Raw genomic sequence first — 14,324 nt, 5'->3', positions numbered from 1 at the left:
AAATAAACAAATAAAGGAATCCAGTCCCTTTTTGTTAATTGCGCCAATGCTTTCATTTTTCAGGCAATTTCAGTTCAATCCCAGATCTGATTTCTTGAATCACGTTTTGCAATCAAATCTTTCCCATTTGCAGGGAGGAGCCTTGCTTCGAGTGTGGGATTTGAACGTGCCCAGGTGCCGGCGGTTTTCATAGGCAACGTGGCACATGCTTTGGAAATGTGAAACCCCCCCTCCCCCCATGATTGTGGACCAGGAGGCAAATCATCTTTGGTGGGGGGTGGGGGCAGGGGCCGAAGCTCCTAGGGGAGTTTATGGGCTCTGTCCTTGGACCTCAGCATTTCTTTGGCATCTTGCCTTCTCTCTGTCGGTTTCTCATGCCTTTACCACTGGTAGAACTGCCATCCCTCAGAGCGGTCCTGCCTTTGGAGCTCCAGCCGCGCTTCTCCACCTGCTTAGGGCGGCATCGCTCAAGCTTGGGCGCTTGTTGGAAAAATCCCCAAGTGAAGTCTCGGATCAAGCAACTTCAGGAAGCCCCAGGCAGTATCCACTCAGGTGCGCTCTCCCCATAGCCTCAAGCACGATATGATTACGACCACACTCATCCTAAAAGCAACACATGCAAAACACTGCTGAGAGAATGAGGCAGGTCTACACTTGGTCATATGAACAATTCTGAAGAAGGCTTGTGAAGTGATTTAAAAAAAAAAAAAAAAGCAAGCTGCCAACAGGACAGTGGAAGCTTGCTTACCTGGCCTCTGGGAGCCACCTCTCGGGATTAAAGGATGCTGTCCACACCCTCTGTAAAAGACACTGCCACTGGATGCCCTGTTACGTCTGTCCTTGGTATCTCCAGGCACTTCTGCTTTAACTGATTTTTAGTTAACTGACCAACTCTCCCCCAGTTGCACAGATAAAAGAGAGTCTACTGTAGCTAACAAAAAGATTTCTAGCATGAACCCGACTATTTTTTTTTTAAAGGATCTACAAATACATATGCAGGCTGGTAAATACAGAGACAATTTCAGGAAGTGTGAACAGCGGTTGCTTCTGGGAAGGTAGTACTGAGTGCCCGGGATAGAAAGGTTCCCTACATACCCCTTTATACCGTTTTAACTTTTCACTATGTTCATGAAGTAGTTTCCCCAAATTTTTATTTTCCAAATTGTAAAAAATACAAAGAGATCGGAAAAGTAGTACAGTGAACACACGCATATACCTATCAAGGTTCCCCACTCAACATTTTGGCCTATGTGCTATATATTTGTATGTGCGTGCACGTATGTGTATTTCTTTGTTGAACCACTTGAGTGTAAGTTACAGGCATCACGATACGCTGCCCTCAATTCTGCAGAATTCTTGTCCTAAGAATAAGGAAAATTTCCCTCCTCGTCACAAACCATTATTACACCTACGGAATAATCTAATATCTAATTGCCAGTCCACGTTCAAATTGTCCCAACATCCTCAAAATGCGTTTTACAAGTTTTTGTTTTGTTTTGATTTGAATCCAGAAGAAGAATCCACATGCAAAGGGTTTGTGCGCTGCATTTACTTATGTCTCTTTGGTGTTATTTAATCTATGTCAGTGCATGCTCTTGACTTTGCGTGTGTGTGACCCTGACTTGTTGAAGAGGTCAGGGCAGTTGTGTCGTAGTATATCCCGTATTCTGAATTTGTTGGTTTCCTCTCGGTATATGTTATTTTCTTCAATAAAAAGATTTAAAGGCAATAGTAATAAAGGAAATCAGGCCCTGGGTTATAGAAACAGAGATCTTCAAATCAGCTCACCTTCTTAATATCTCCCGCAGTGGCACTGCCCAGTGTTCTGGTCCTCAGACCTGATTCTTTAAGCCCCTTCCCTGCCAGTCTATGGCTCTGCCCTTTGGCATGCCTCATGTTGTCATGCCTTCTCCAGTGCCACTGTGCCCTGCCCACCGAAGTCAGGACTTCGGTGCCTCACCCCTAAGGCACTGTAACTGCTTCCTAACTGACCTCTCTCTAGTGCTAGAATCTTCCCCTAAACGTCTGCTGCTGCCTTCATCATGTCATTCCTCCCTAAAAAACCATCAATAGCTCCCTATTTCCTACGCTCCAGCAAAAGTCCATCTTTTCTGTCACAGCCAGCTTTGAACACAGCCTTCAACATCAGAGACACATCTCTACTTAAATCCTAGGGCTGCCAATTTCTTGCTGAGTGGCCTTGGAGAACTCACTAGGCTTATCTAGCCTTCCATTTGCCTATTTGTAAATGGAAATAATAACTGTGCCTGCCTCCCGAGTTTGTCCAGCGTGCATCTCTCCAGAGCTCCCACTTCTTCCAATGGTCTGTTCAAATCTTGCCCTTTGAGTCTTGGCTCAAGCCCTGCCTCCTCCAGGAAGGCTTCTTATCCACAGCAGCCCCCCTGCTCTGCATTCCCATAGCTCTTGTGGTCTATAGGGAATGATTTAGCAGATGCCAGTTGCTCTGAACTAAATGTTTGTGCTGGGGGCGCGGCCCCCCCGCCGACCGTATATTGAAAACTAACTCCAATGTTTACATTTTCATCTTATCTGCTAGTTTAGATGGCTGGGGCCCCTTGAGGGCAGGCGTAGGTCTGTCTGTTCTTTCTCCCAGAGCTCAGAGAGCTAGTACTGCACTAAGCTCTCAGCATTCAGGGGGGCGGTGCTCTGTGAGAAGATGCTTTGTGAATGTTCAAGATCCTCCTTTTAACTCTGAGAAAATATGAGAATCTCTGTCTTGGGTGAGACGAGAAGGACCAAGGACTGTGACCATCATCCAAGTATGCCACAGTCATTGCTCCTATGTATAGAGTGCCTAGGGTGTGTCTGCATATATATTCTGTTTGATTCCAACTTTATAGTTTGAGAAGCAGAGGCTCAGAGAAGGTAAGTGACTTGCCCACGGTCACCCACCTATTAACTGCTGAAGGTGGAATTTGAACCCAGATCTGTCAAAATACAGAGCCCATACTCTTTCCCTGCTGCCTCAGAAGCAGCAGTGAATAGTAGGTGTGTTGGTGGAAGGAAGGGCGAGTTACGAGGGCCACTGTGATTAGGACCAAGTTTATTCCAGTACTCTCCTTTCTCAAGGAGAATGTCCACCCGGATGGTAGTGTTGTATTACCAGCAGTGGAGCAACTTCCATGAATCCGTCTTCCCTCAGAATCGAGGCCCCAGGACAGGATTCTCTGTGGCCATGGGAGAGAATGAAATGAAGCAGCTCACACAGGAAAAGGATTTAGGGGCCCCATCTCTGTCTCAAAGGGCCTTAAACAGACCATCTGGGTTAGTGGGAACTCCCAGAGGGTTAAAAGTAATGATAAGGAAATAAGTAGGAGAGCAAAGGAGGAGAGAATGATAAGATGGCAAGTAAACAGGGGACAGGAGAGGAGATTAGCTTAGGAAATATGTGTTCAGGGGAATCCCGCATGAAATCCTAAAAAACAACCCCCTGCGGCTGGGGAATTGTGTGTGTGTGTGTGTGTGTGTGTGTGTGTGTGTGTGTGTGTGTGTATGTGTGTGTGTGTGTTTGTTCAATCTTTGGATTTAAATAAAGAACAGACCAGATTCAGAGTCACACTGCCTCCTTCTCGGCAGCCACTTCATCACCCTGGCGTCACATTTCCCAGCTGGAGGGCAGTAATTGCCTGGCCAGATCTGGACCCATCTGGGAAACACCAGGGTCGTCCTGAATCGTCATATACCATGCTGGCCGCCAAAGGCATAAGGTGACCTAAGTGAAGCCTTCACACAGGCCATATGTACAGAGTCATAAAACCCCAAGGGAATGCGGCAACAGAGGCAGAGTTGGTGTGCCTGCCAAATTTCCAAGGGGAAGAAGGAACTTGCTGCGTCTGTATTTGCCCCCAGGATTGGAAAAATGTATCTCAGTCACTGGAACTGAAGGGGGGTGGCCTTTACCTTCACAGGAGAGTCACTGTTTATACAAATACTGCTGATGGCCTGATATATGTGTGTCTTTATATAAATAGAGCTATACACTCACTTTGCCAGATTGCATCAGCTACCTGCTTAACATTTTACCCTGGTGTTTTTTTTTTTTTTAAACCAGTCTGAAAATCAGAATAATCTGTTGTCTCTGCACTGTTTCTAGTTTAGTATTTTTGCTTTGAGAGTCAAAGAAGCCCACATCTGGTGCTTGCCCTTGAGACAGTCACTGATTAAATGAATTGCACCTACTTTCATTTGTTAGAAACCGTATCGCTTTGACAGAGCTCATTCACAGCGACAAGGAGGGTGGAGGGGCGGTCCTGTGGTGGTGGTGGTAATTCTTAGAGAAACCAAGGGCTTGCTGTTGCCAGTGTACCCTTTCATTTCTGAATTCAGCAAACGGATGTCAAATGTATCAGGACCTGTGCTAGACATGGGATACAAAAGCAAATAAAACATGTCCCGTCTTGTCTGGGGTTCTCTTAAGGATCTCATGTCCAAGGAAGAGGTAAGCTCCTTGAAGAAACAACATTCAGGGGTTTCTGGTCATCTTGGTCACTGGAGCTGTTTGCTGCAGGAAGCTCCTCCTCCACTCCAAGCACGTTGTTTGGAAAAAAACAAATTCAGTATGTAGGGGAGGGGAGTGGGGAGATGGGTGAAATGGGTGATGGGGATTAAGGAGGGCACTTGTCATGATGAGCACTGGGTGACGTGTGCAAGTGTTGAGTCACTGTATTGTACACCTGAAACTAACATAACAGTGTGTGTTAACTAACTGGAATTAAAATAAAAACTAAAATAATAATAATAATAATAATAATAATAATAATAAACCCCCAGGCCCACGATAGCAACTGACTTTGCATAGCTTTATATATTTGAGTGTCAGCTACCCGAGGGAAGAAATTGGAATTTTTCATTCTCCTGTAGAATCTAGCAAGGTGCCCTGAGCATAATATCACAATTAATATTTTTGCCAAATGGATTAGTGAATAAATAAATGATTTTGAAGGATGAAGAAAATATTTTTCAATATGTAGTGGAGATCAAAAGCAAAACCAAACAAACAAATTCTAGTGCCAGAATTGGAGAGGCAGCTCAAAGCCACAGCAGTGAGCAAGAGTTGGCATTTATGCAAGCCACAGAGGAATCAAAAGTAGACGTGCATCCTGGGTGCCGGGTATTAATGGCAGAGTGGGGATGGGAGTAGGAGCTGAGCTCCTACAGAAAGCCAGCAGCTGGAAGGGTAACTCATAAATAGGGACTGGGATAGGAAAACAAAAAGCAGTTCAGAAGTGTAGTGGCTGCTTTGAGTAGAGCGCAGGGAGAGAGCCACATAACCCAGGGTATGCAGGCAGGGAGGCCTCCCAGGTAAAGTAATTCTTGCCAAATCACAGTATTTGCTTAATTATGTGCTGGACACTGTACTGAGTGCTTTGCTTATATTAGCTCATTCTTAGAACAGCCCTATCTTACAGATACTGAAACTAAGGAACAGAGAGATTAAGAAACTTGCCTAAGGTCACACAGCTACTAAGTGACAGAATCCAAACTCAAACCCAGGTAGTATAGTGCGAGTCTGTGTTCATAATTATGACTCTGAAAATGAATTTATAACTCAAACTTTCTAAGTCTATGAGGAAATAAACCACCACAAGACTGGCACAACAAATGGAAGAATTCACCTCTTAGGAGCTATAGCTAATAGAGAAATCTGAAAGGGGCTTTGAAATGAGTATGCTGGGGCACCTGGGTGGCTCAGTTGGTTAAGCATCGGACTCTTGATTTCGGCTCAGGTCATGATCTCACGGTTGGTGAGTTCAAGCCCTGCGTGGGGCTCTGTGCTGACCGCACGGAGCCTGCTTGGGATTCTCTGTCTCCTCTCTCTGCCTCTCCCCTTCTTACACACTCACACTCTCTCTCAAAATAAATAAACAAACTTAATTAATAAAATAAATAAATAAAATAAAAAATTTCAAGTGAGTATGCTTAGAATGTTCCGAAGATTTTTTAAAAAGGAATAGGAATTATAAGGCAATAATAGAACAGTTTAAAAAATATGGGTGGGCTTGCAAAAGAACCAAACTATAGGCATGGAAATGGAAAAAAAAAAAACACAATTAGACGAAGCAAATGGCAAACAAGACACAGCTGATGAGAGGATTAGTAAAGTAGTAGATAGATCTGAGGGAATCATCTGGAATGCAAAGCAGAGGAATAAAGATGCGGAAGATATGAAAGAGACATGAAACTACTTGGAGGCTAAAATGAGAAGTTCTAACAAGTTTCCGGTAGGAGAGAATAGAGGGAATGGAGAACAGGTAGCAATCGGAAGATAATAGGGGGGAATTTCCAGAGTTCTTGAAAACCAGGAGTGCTCTAACTTCCTGTTGTAGTATCAGGCTCAGGAACCCGCAGGTAGGTCATCAGTCCCCACGGAGGAGGCCAGCATCTTTAGCTCTAGCACTGCTACTATAACAGCTCCCTCCTCTTTTGCCTGGCTTTCTATTCATTCTTCAGGTGTCAAGGTTAAGTATCACATCCCGCACCTCCCCAAATAGGTCAGGCACCTATGCTGTATGATCTCCTGTAATGCACTTATGAAAAGTCTAAGTAAATGTCGATCTGTGTAATTATTGATTCATCTGGGTCCTTGTCTCTCTTGCATGCTGCTATGACTCCAGAGCTCAGGGCAGTGGCTGTCACGAGGCAGATGCTCAAATAGCTGAATAAATGAATGGGTACAACGAATGGCTATCACCTGAGCCGATGAGAGGAAAATCACAGCCTTGGGAGGGACCTTGGAAAAGCTATCTTAACTCTTCCCCAGTTTGTGAGCAGAACTGTTGTGTAACTGCTTCTGAAAGAGCAAAGCAATGTGTTTTTCTTAAAACCACAACATAGTAGTTCCTTTTTCCTTTAAATAGTTCTTATTATTTGGAAGCAAAAGGTGGTCAGGAAGCTGTTGAGAATAGACACAGACCTCTTCTTGAAAATACGTAAAAATAACATCTAAAATCATTTCCTATTTTAGAAGAGCCAAGGAAACTGCCAGCTTCAAAGAAACCTTGTAGTAAATCCTTTTGTTGCATGGAATAATGGACCAAATTGAGTGAAGATTCTCTTTTTATCCAACAAAACCAAAAGAAACAGGTTGAAATTTGGTGTGGTCACAGCAGTTGCTCGTATCACCTCGTGAGAGCCAATTATTTAACTTTTCAGAAACTTCAATACAGCCATTATTAAAAATTAAACTACAGAAACTTACAATGAAATCAACACGATTGAAAAGAAAGCTAATAAATACTCAAACTCATCACTTCCTAATTATTTTACTACACTTATCTATTATCCGTGCTCTTGAGGTTTTTTGTATCTCTTTGCAACTCCACCTTCAGTGACGTCAAGTCGGTAGTTTGAAATCAGCCATGGTAAGAGTATTTACATCCTGGAAATTATCAAATGCTACAAATCAGTGTTTCCTCTATTATTTTTGATTCTCTTGATCGGGGGTCTGCAAACTTCCACCCACAGCATGTTTTTGTACAGCTCACAAGCTAAGAATGGTTTTTAGATTTTTAAAGAGTTGTAGAAAACCTGAAAAAAGAATATGCAACAGAGACCCTATGTGGCCACAAAAACCTAAAATATTTGTCATGTGTCTCTTTACAGAAAAATTTTGATGACCCTTGGTCTAGACTTGAGAAACTGACGGAGACATGTTAATAGTACAGATTAAACTTAAAATTGCACTGTCTCTGTAGCTGTTACATTTTAAATAATACAAAAAAATGTAGGAAATATTCCTCCAGTATATTCAGAGACTGTTACCACATTTAGTAAAGAAGTCCCTCACGTCACCGATGTGAACGAGCGACATTTCAACCTACATTCTGTTGTTTCAGTTTTGTCTTACTCATTAATGCAAATACACAAATCTACCGATACTCATGTTGGAACCACACTTGTTTGTAGATTGCCGCCTTAGGTTGGCTATAGATACAAGAGTCAGGGAGAAATCAACGAAAGCATTCTGTAAGGGTTATTTGGTGAAATTTGTAATAATGAATAGGACATGTTTTATTATTATTTGTCAACTGTGTGCTACACATTTATAATCAAGTTATAGAGATATATTTTATTTTCAGAGAGCAGGTTATTAAGCATTTAACAGTGCACTACTGGTCATATCTTTGGTTTTGTTTTCAGATCTCTAGTTTATTTTATAAATAATAGTATGTATTTATAAATTGTATCTTTTATATGTTAAAAATTTTATGAACTTGATAGCATATTTAGTTACTATTTTTTATTGAGGTAAGAGCATTTAACATGAGATCTATCTTCTTAACAAATTTTCAGGTGTAAAGTGTTGTTAACCCCAGGCACAATGTTGTATAGCAGAACTCTAGAACTTATTCATCTTGCTTAACTGAAATTTGCAACTGTTGATTAGCAACTTCCCATTTCCTTCCCTTCCCCAGCCCTTGGCAATCATCATGTTATTCTCTGCTTCTTTGAGTTTGACCATTTTAGATATCTCATACAAGTAGAATCACATCATATTTGTCCTTCTGTGTTTGGCTTATTTCACTTAGCATAATGCCCTCTAGGTTGAAAATGGCAGGATTTCCTTCTTTTTTACGGCTGAATAATATTTCATTGTATGTATATACCACATTTTCTTCACCCATTCATTCATCAATGGACATTTAGGCTGTTGCCACATCGTGACTATTGTGAATAATGCTGCAATGCACATGGGAATGCAAATATCTCTTCGAGATCCTGATTTCAATTCTTTTGGATAAATATGCAAAGGTGTGACTGCTGGATCATATGGTAGTTCCATTTTTAAGTTTTGGAAGAATTTCCATACTGTTTTCCATTGTGGCTGAACCATTTTACGTTCCAACAATTCACAAGGGTTCCAATTTCTTCACATCCTTGCTAACTCTTGCTATCTTTTCATTTTTGATGATAGCCATTCTAACAGGTGTGAAGTGATATTTCATCGTTGTTTTGATTTGCATTTCCCTGATGATTAGTAGTGTTGAGCATCTTTCCATAGACCTGTTGGCCATTTGTACGTCTTCTTTGGAGAAGTGTCTATTCAGGTCCTTTGCCCATTTCTAAATTGGGTCGCTTTTGGTTTTGTTTTTTTTTTTTGTTTTTGCTATCGAGCTCTAGGAGTTTCTTATATTTTCTGGATATTAAACCCTCTCAGATAAATGCTAGCCAATATATTCTCCCATTTCATAGACTGCCTTTTCACTCCATCGATTGTTTTCTTTGCCATGCAGAAGCTTTTTGGTTTGATGCAATTCCACTTGTCTATTTTTGCTTTTGTTGCCTGTGCCTTTGTTGTCCTAGCCAAGAGATCATTGCTCTGTTCATATCTTAAGGAGACAAAGGTCTGTGGGGATTTTTTTAAGGCTTTCAACAGGTTCAGAGTCTCCTTTCTTCAGCTGGATCTGAGCAAAGCTACTAACCTGAAAACAAACTTACATCTGAGCTGTCTTAAAGCATTTGAGTTATGGCTGCAAACTCTAACCCTCTTCATCTGATCATGGGGAGGGAGGAGGCTGTCTAGTCCTTGAGGCCTTGAGCTGCCTGGGAAAATCCTTGGGAAAAGATAACATTTCACTTTGGTGACAAATTTGTTGATTTTACAGATAACATCCACATTTTGCCCTCGAGAAGGAGCACTCAACAAGGACATTGGTTTTTATGGTTTTCTCTAAACAGTCATTAGTACAAATTAATAAATCTTTTTGTTGGGGAACATTGGGCTATATTTCATCTTTGTTCAGCTAACAGAGAAACAAGGAATGCATTTCCTTGAGTTCAAGATATAAAGAACAAGAAACTTTGAAGTTACATGGATCTGGCACATGCCCCTAAGTCACGCTAAAGACCCAGTGCCCCAGTTATGAGCATGAAAGAGTACATGTGAGTAAATTCTTGCTTTCTTTGGCAGTGGAATTTACAAACCTCTAGAACTAAGGTTATTAAACTTGAGACTGCATCAGAATCACCTGGAGGGCTGTTGAAACACAGATGACCAGGTCCCACCCCTGAGTCTCTATCACCAGGTCTATGGTGGGGGCCCCAAATTTGCATTTATAACCAGTTCACAGGTGATGGTGATGGTAATGCTGACACTGCTGGTCTGCGGACCACACTTTGAGAACCAGTTGTCTAAGAAGAAAGACCCTGTGTTCCAGATGCCTGGTTTTGATTAAATTCTTTCTTAAGATGTTCCCTGCAGTGTCACTTCAACAGTTTGTGGTCAGCGAAACAATCTGGAAAATGCCTTTATCCTACAACTCACACAAAAATAGGCAAAAGGCTTGGCTGCTCTGAACCTGGATCATTTCAGCCTTGGGGAAAGTGAGCTCCATTCCCATCAGAAAGCCCTTTGGGGCTTGAGTTAGTGTTTCAACTCCTGTTAAGACAAGAGATCCAGTGACTCTGAGCCCTTGATATGTACTGTTCTAGAAAGGATCCAGAGACCTAGGGGATCCCAGCTGCAGTGTGGGGATGAGGTGTAGGTTAGGAGATTAAAATTCTGGTACTAGTTAGCTTCAGGTTCTATCTGGGGAAGGAGTGCAAGAGAGGCTAGAAAGTGAGCCTAGAAATAATCCTCCCAGCACTACTCCCAAGAAAGTGGAAGTGATGGTGGAACTTCCTGTCTCCTTGAACCAAAGTAGCACCCTAGAGAGGTGGAGTGATAGGAGAGCTGGAGAGTGCAATGCAATATCTAAAATGTCTCCAGCAGTTATCTTTGTGGGGTGGGGCCACAGGTGATATTTTTCTTTCTACTTCTCTGCATTTTCTAAGTAAAAAACGTACATGTATATATGCTCATAAAAAATTCCTCACTGTTTTTCCCTTTTTAAAAAAAAATGATGCATGACATATATAATTAAGTACATGAATTCCCTTAACCTTAAGTATAAGCTTCATGATTGTGTGTGTGTGTGTGTGTGTGTGTGTGTGTGTGTGTGTGAGAGAGAGAGAGAGAGAGAGAGAGAGAGAGAGAGAGAGAGAGAATACCCATGTAACCAGGATCTAGACCAAGATAGAGAATATGTCCAACTTCCCAGAAGGCCCCTTCATGCTTCCAGTCAATATCCCCCAAGGGTAACCACTGAGTCACTGACCTCTACCATCACCAATTAGTTTCATCTATTCTTGAACTTCAGAAAAATAGAATCACATAGTATGTATTTTTTGTGCCTAGTCTCTTTAGCTCAATCTAATGCTGGTAAGATTTACTCAGGTTGTTGCCTATAACAGTAGTTCCTTCCATTTTATTGCTAATTAGAATTCCGTTGTATAGAAACACCATAATTTATTTATCCCTTCTCCTATTGATGATCATTGAGGTTATTTCCAGGTCTGAGCTAGTATGGATATCCCATCTATTTCTTTCAAAAGTTAGGATGTAGCAGTGGAAACGATAGATTCCTTAATAGTAACAGCACTCTTTTATTGAATGCCTATTTTGTGCCAGATATTTCACTTAGTTCCAGTCATCCTAATAGCCCTGGGTAAGACAATGCCATTATTCTTCTTTCACAGGAGAGGAAACTGAAACTGAGAGAGACACGCCGGGTTCTCTGGAGAGCAGATTCTGCAACAGTTAGAAGTGCAAACAGTTTAGTGGGAAATAGTACCTGTGAAAGAAAAGGGGAGGGAGCAGGATTGGGCAAGGGGATTGTCATATCGTGGTGGAGACCTGTCAGAATCTACCAGCCCAAATGGGGAGCTCCAGAGCAAAGACTGCCTTACAGAGGAATCTTCTGTGTGGCGGAAATGGGCTTTGGATCTTCTCCTTGATCAGTCATTGGCTGGGGGCCACCCCAAGAACAGGATGACCTTGGCGCCAAAGCTGACACAGACCCCGAAGAAACTAACAGCTGGAGGCTGTCAACTAACCACAGTACTCGCAGCTGGGAAGTGGGTTCTTTCAGGACAGGGGTTCTGAGCAGAGCATCTCCATGCGTGCCATCGCAAGTAAATACAGAATCAAGGATTCAAACCCAAGTTACCTGCAGCCAAAGTCTGTCCCCCTTTCCACTCTGGCATACTGCCTTCCCAAGTCAAGAAACTCTTCTAGTCAAGACAAAGAATCTCTTCACAGCATGAGCCCTGGTCATTAGGTGCTAGGTAAAGCCAAAGCTGGGGGCAGGTCTGATTCTCTTTCTGTCCTTTGCACTTTGCTTCAACTGTCAGGTGCTCACCATCAATTGGAGGAGTCCTGACAGCAGAAGTGGGAAGGACATGTTCAAGATAAATCTATCGCCACTTGCTGGGGTGCTGCCCAAAGTGTAAGGCTGCATGTAAGGCAAACAAGTCATGGGCAAGAGCCTTTTCCTTTGAGAAAAAAATGAAGGCAAGCTCCTCTTCTTTCTGAAAGTCTGGGCTCCAACTATAGCTTAAACTCAGAGTGGGCAGTCTTAAGAGGGTTAACGTTGAATGAAGTGCCCAACTGAGGGGAAAGGGGCCTCAGTCAGAGGGAAAGGCTTTTCTTAAACTCAGGGCAGCATGCTCAGAAAGATGAATGGGATATATATTGAAGTGTGACTTTTCAGAGAAAGTAAGGTTGGTTCTGGAAACACGTGTAACTTTCCAACGCGATTTGCTTCCAGGTTGGAGTCATTAGACCTAATTTTGGTGACTACTGTTTCCCTAGGCTGTGCCCTTTCTCTGCAGAGTGGAGGGATCAGAGGTCTCTGGGTATGCTAGCCTGAGACATTGAGACTATTGTGGGCCCTTCATATCTGACCATTCATTTCTGTCAGTTAAAAATGCTGTGGACCAGAAACAAACCCTCACATTTATGGTCAATTTACTTTCAACAAGGGTGCCAAGACAATCCAATGGGGAAAGAATAGTCCTTTAAATAAATGGTGCTGGGACAAGTGGATATCCACACACAAAAGAATGAAGTTGGGCCTTTACCTTGTACCATATATAAAAAATTAAATCAAAACAGATCAAAGCCCTACATAGAAGAGCTAAAACTATAAAATTCTTAGAAATAAACATAGGTATAAATCTTTCTGACCTTGGATTAGGCAACGGTTTCTTAGATAGGACACCAAAAGCACAAGCAACCAAAGAAAAAATAGATAAATGGGACTATATAAAAATTAAGAGCTTTTGTGCTTCAAAGCACACAATCAAGAAAAAGTAAAGAGACCACCCACAGAATGGGAGAAAATTTTTGCAAATTATGTATCTGATAAGAGACTTGCATCTAGAATAGATACAGAACACTTACAACTCCATTATAAAAACACAAATAACTCAAAAATTATCAAAGGATCTGAATAGACAGGCCTCCAAAGAAGATATACAAATGGCCAATAAGCAGATGAAATGATGCTCAACTTCACTAGTATTGGGGAAATGCAAATCGAGCCACAATGAGATACCCCTTCATAACCACCAGGATGGCTATAATAGAAGGTAAGATGGGAAATAGTAAGCGTCAGTGAGGATGTAGAGAAATCAGAACCCTCACACACTGCTGGTGGGATTATAACACTGTGCAGCCACTTTGAAAAAACAACCTGGCAGTTCCCGAAAAAAGTGAAACATAGAGTTAGTTACCCCATGACCCAGGAGTTTCACTCCTAAGGTACATACTCAAGAGAATTGAAAACATATAGCCACATGAAAATTTGTACCTGGATGTTCATAGCAGCGTTAATCACAGTAGCCAAAGAATGGAAACAACACCAAAGTCCACCTCAACAAATGAATAAACAAAATGTGGTATACCCACACGATGGAGTATTATTTAGCTATAAAAGGAATAAAGCACTGACATATGCTACAACTTGCTGAAGCCTGAAAACATGCTAAGTGGGGCGCCTGGGTGGCGCAGCCGGTTAAGCGCCCGACTTCAGCCAGGTCACGATCTCGCGGTCCGGGAGTTCGAGCCCCGCGTCGGGCTCTGGGCTGATGGCTCGGAGCCTGGAGCCTGTTTCCGATTCTGTGTCTCCCTCTCTCTCTGCTCCTCCCCCGTTCATGCTCTGTCTCTCTCTGTCCCAAAAATAAAATAAACGTTGAAAAAAAAAAAAAAAGAAAGAAAACATGCTAAGTGAAAGATTCCATTTATAGGAGATGTCCAGAATATGCAAATCCATAGAGACAGGAAGTAGATTAGGGTTTGGGAGGAGCTAGAAGGGAAGAGAACCAGATTGCCTGTTAAAGGCTACAGGGTTTCTTTTTGGAGCGATGACAATATTCCAGAGCACTGGTGATGGTTGCACAACTCTGTGAATATACTGTGGTAGGTGAATTATATCTCCATGAATCTATTAAAAATCCTGTGGATGCCTAATCACCTGGTACTC

At 42.2% G+C, this 14,324-nt stretch overlaps 1 protein-coding gene across 3 annotated transcripts in view; it reads right to left on the bottom strand.

The window, feature by feature from the left end:
- The window catches only part of PABIR2 (PABIR family member 2), a 205,437-nt gene that overhangs the window by 70,976 nt on the left and 120,137 nt on the right, over nt 1-14,324 (bottom strand). The window contains exon 10 of one of the 3 annotated variants that reach the window (XM_040468144.1): nt 12,058-12,217. The exons of the other annotated variants lie outside the window; for them this stretch is intronic. Within the exon in view, the coding sequence (XP_040324078.1) occupies nt 12,073-12,217 (145 nt within the window). The 3' untranslated portion in view covers nt 12,058-12,072. Of the gene's footprint in view, nt 1-12,057; nt 12,218-14,324 lie in introns of those variants that run through there. 3 annotated transcript variants of the gene reach the window in all.

The sequence above is a fragment of the Herpailurus yagouaroundi genome, unplaced genomic scaffold, assembly GCF_014898765.1.
Source record: "Herpailurus yagouaroundi ecotype Mexico unplaced genomic scaffold, PumYag 67681, whole genome shotgun sequence".
Classification (NCBI taxonomy): domain Eukaryota; kingdom Metazoa; phylum Chordata; class Mammalia; order Carnivora; family Felidae; genus Herpailurus; species Herpailurus yagouaroundi.
This window is presented reverse-complemented; position numbering and strand designations above follow the sequence as displayed.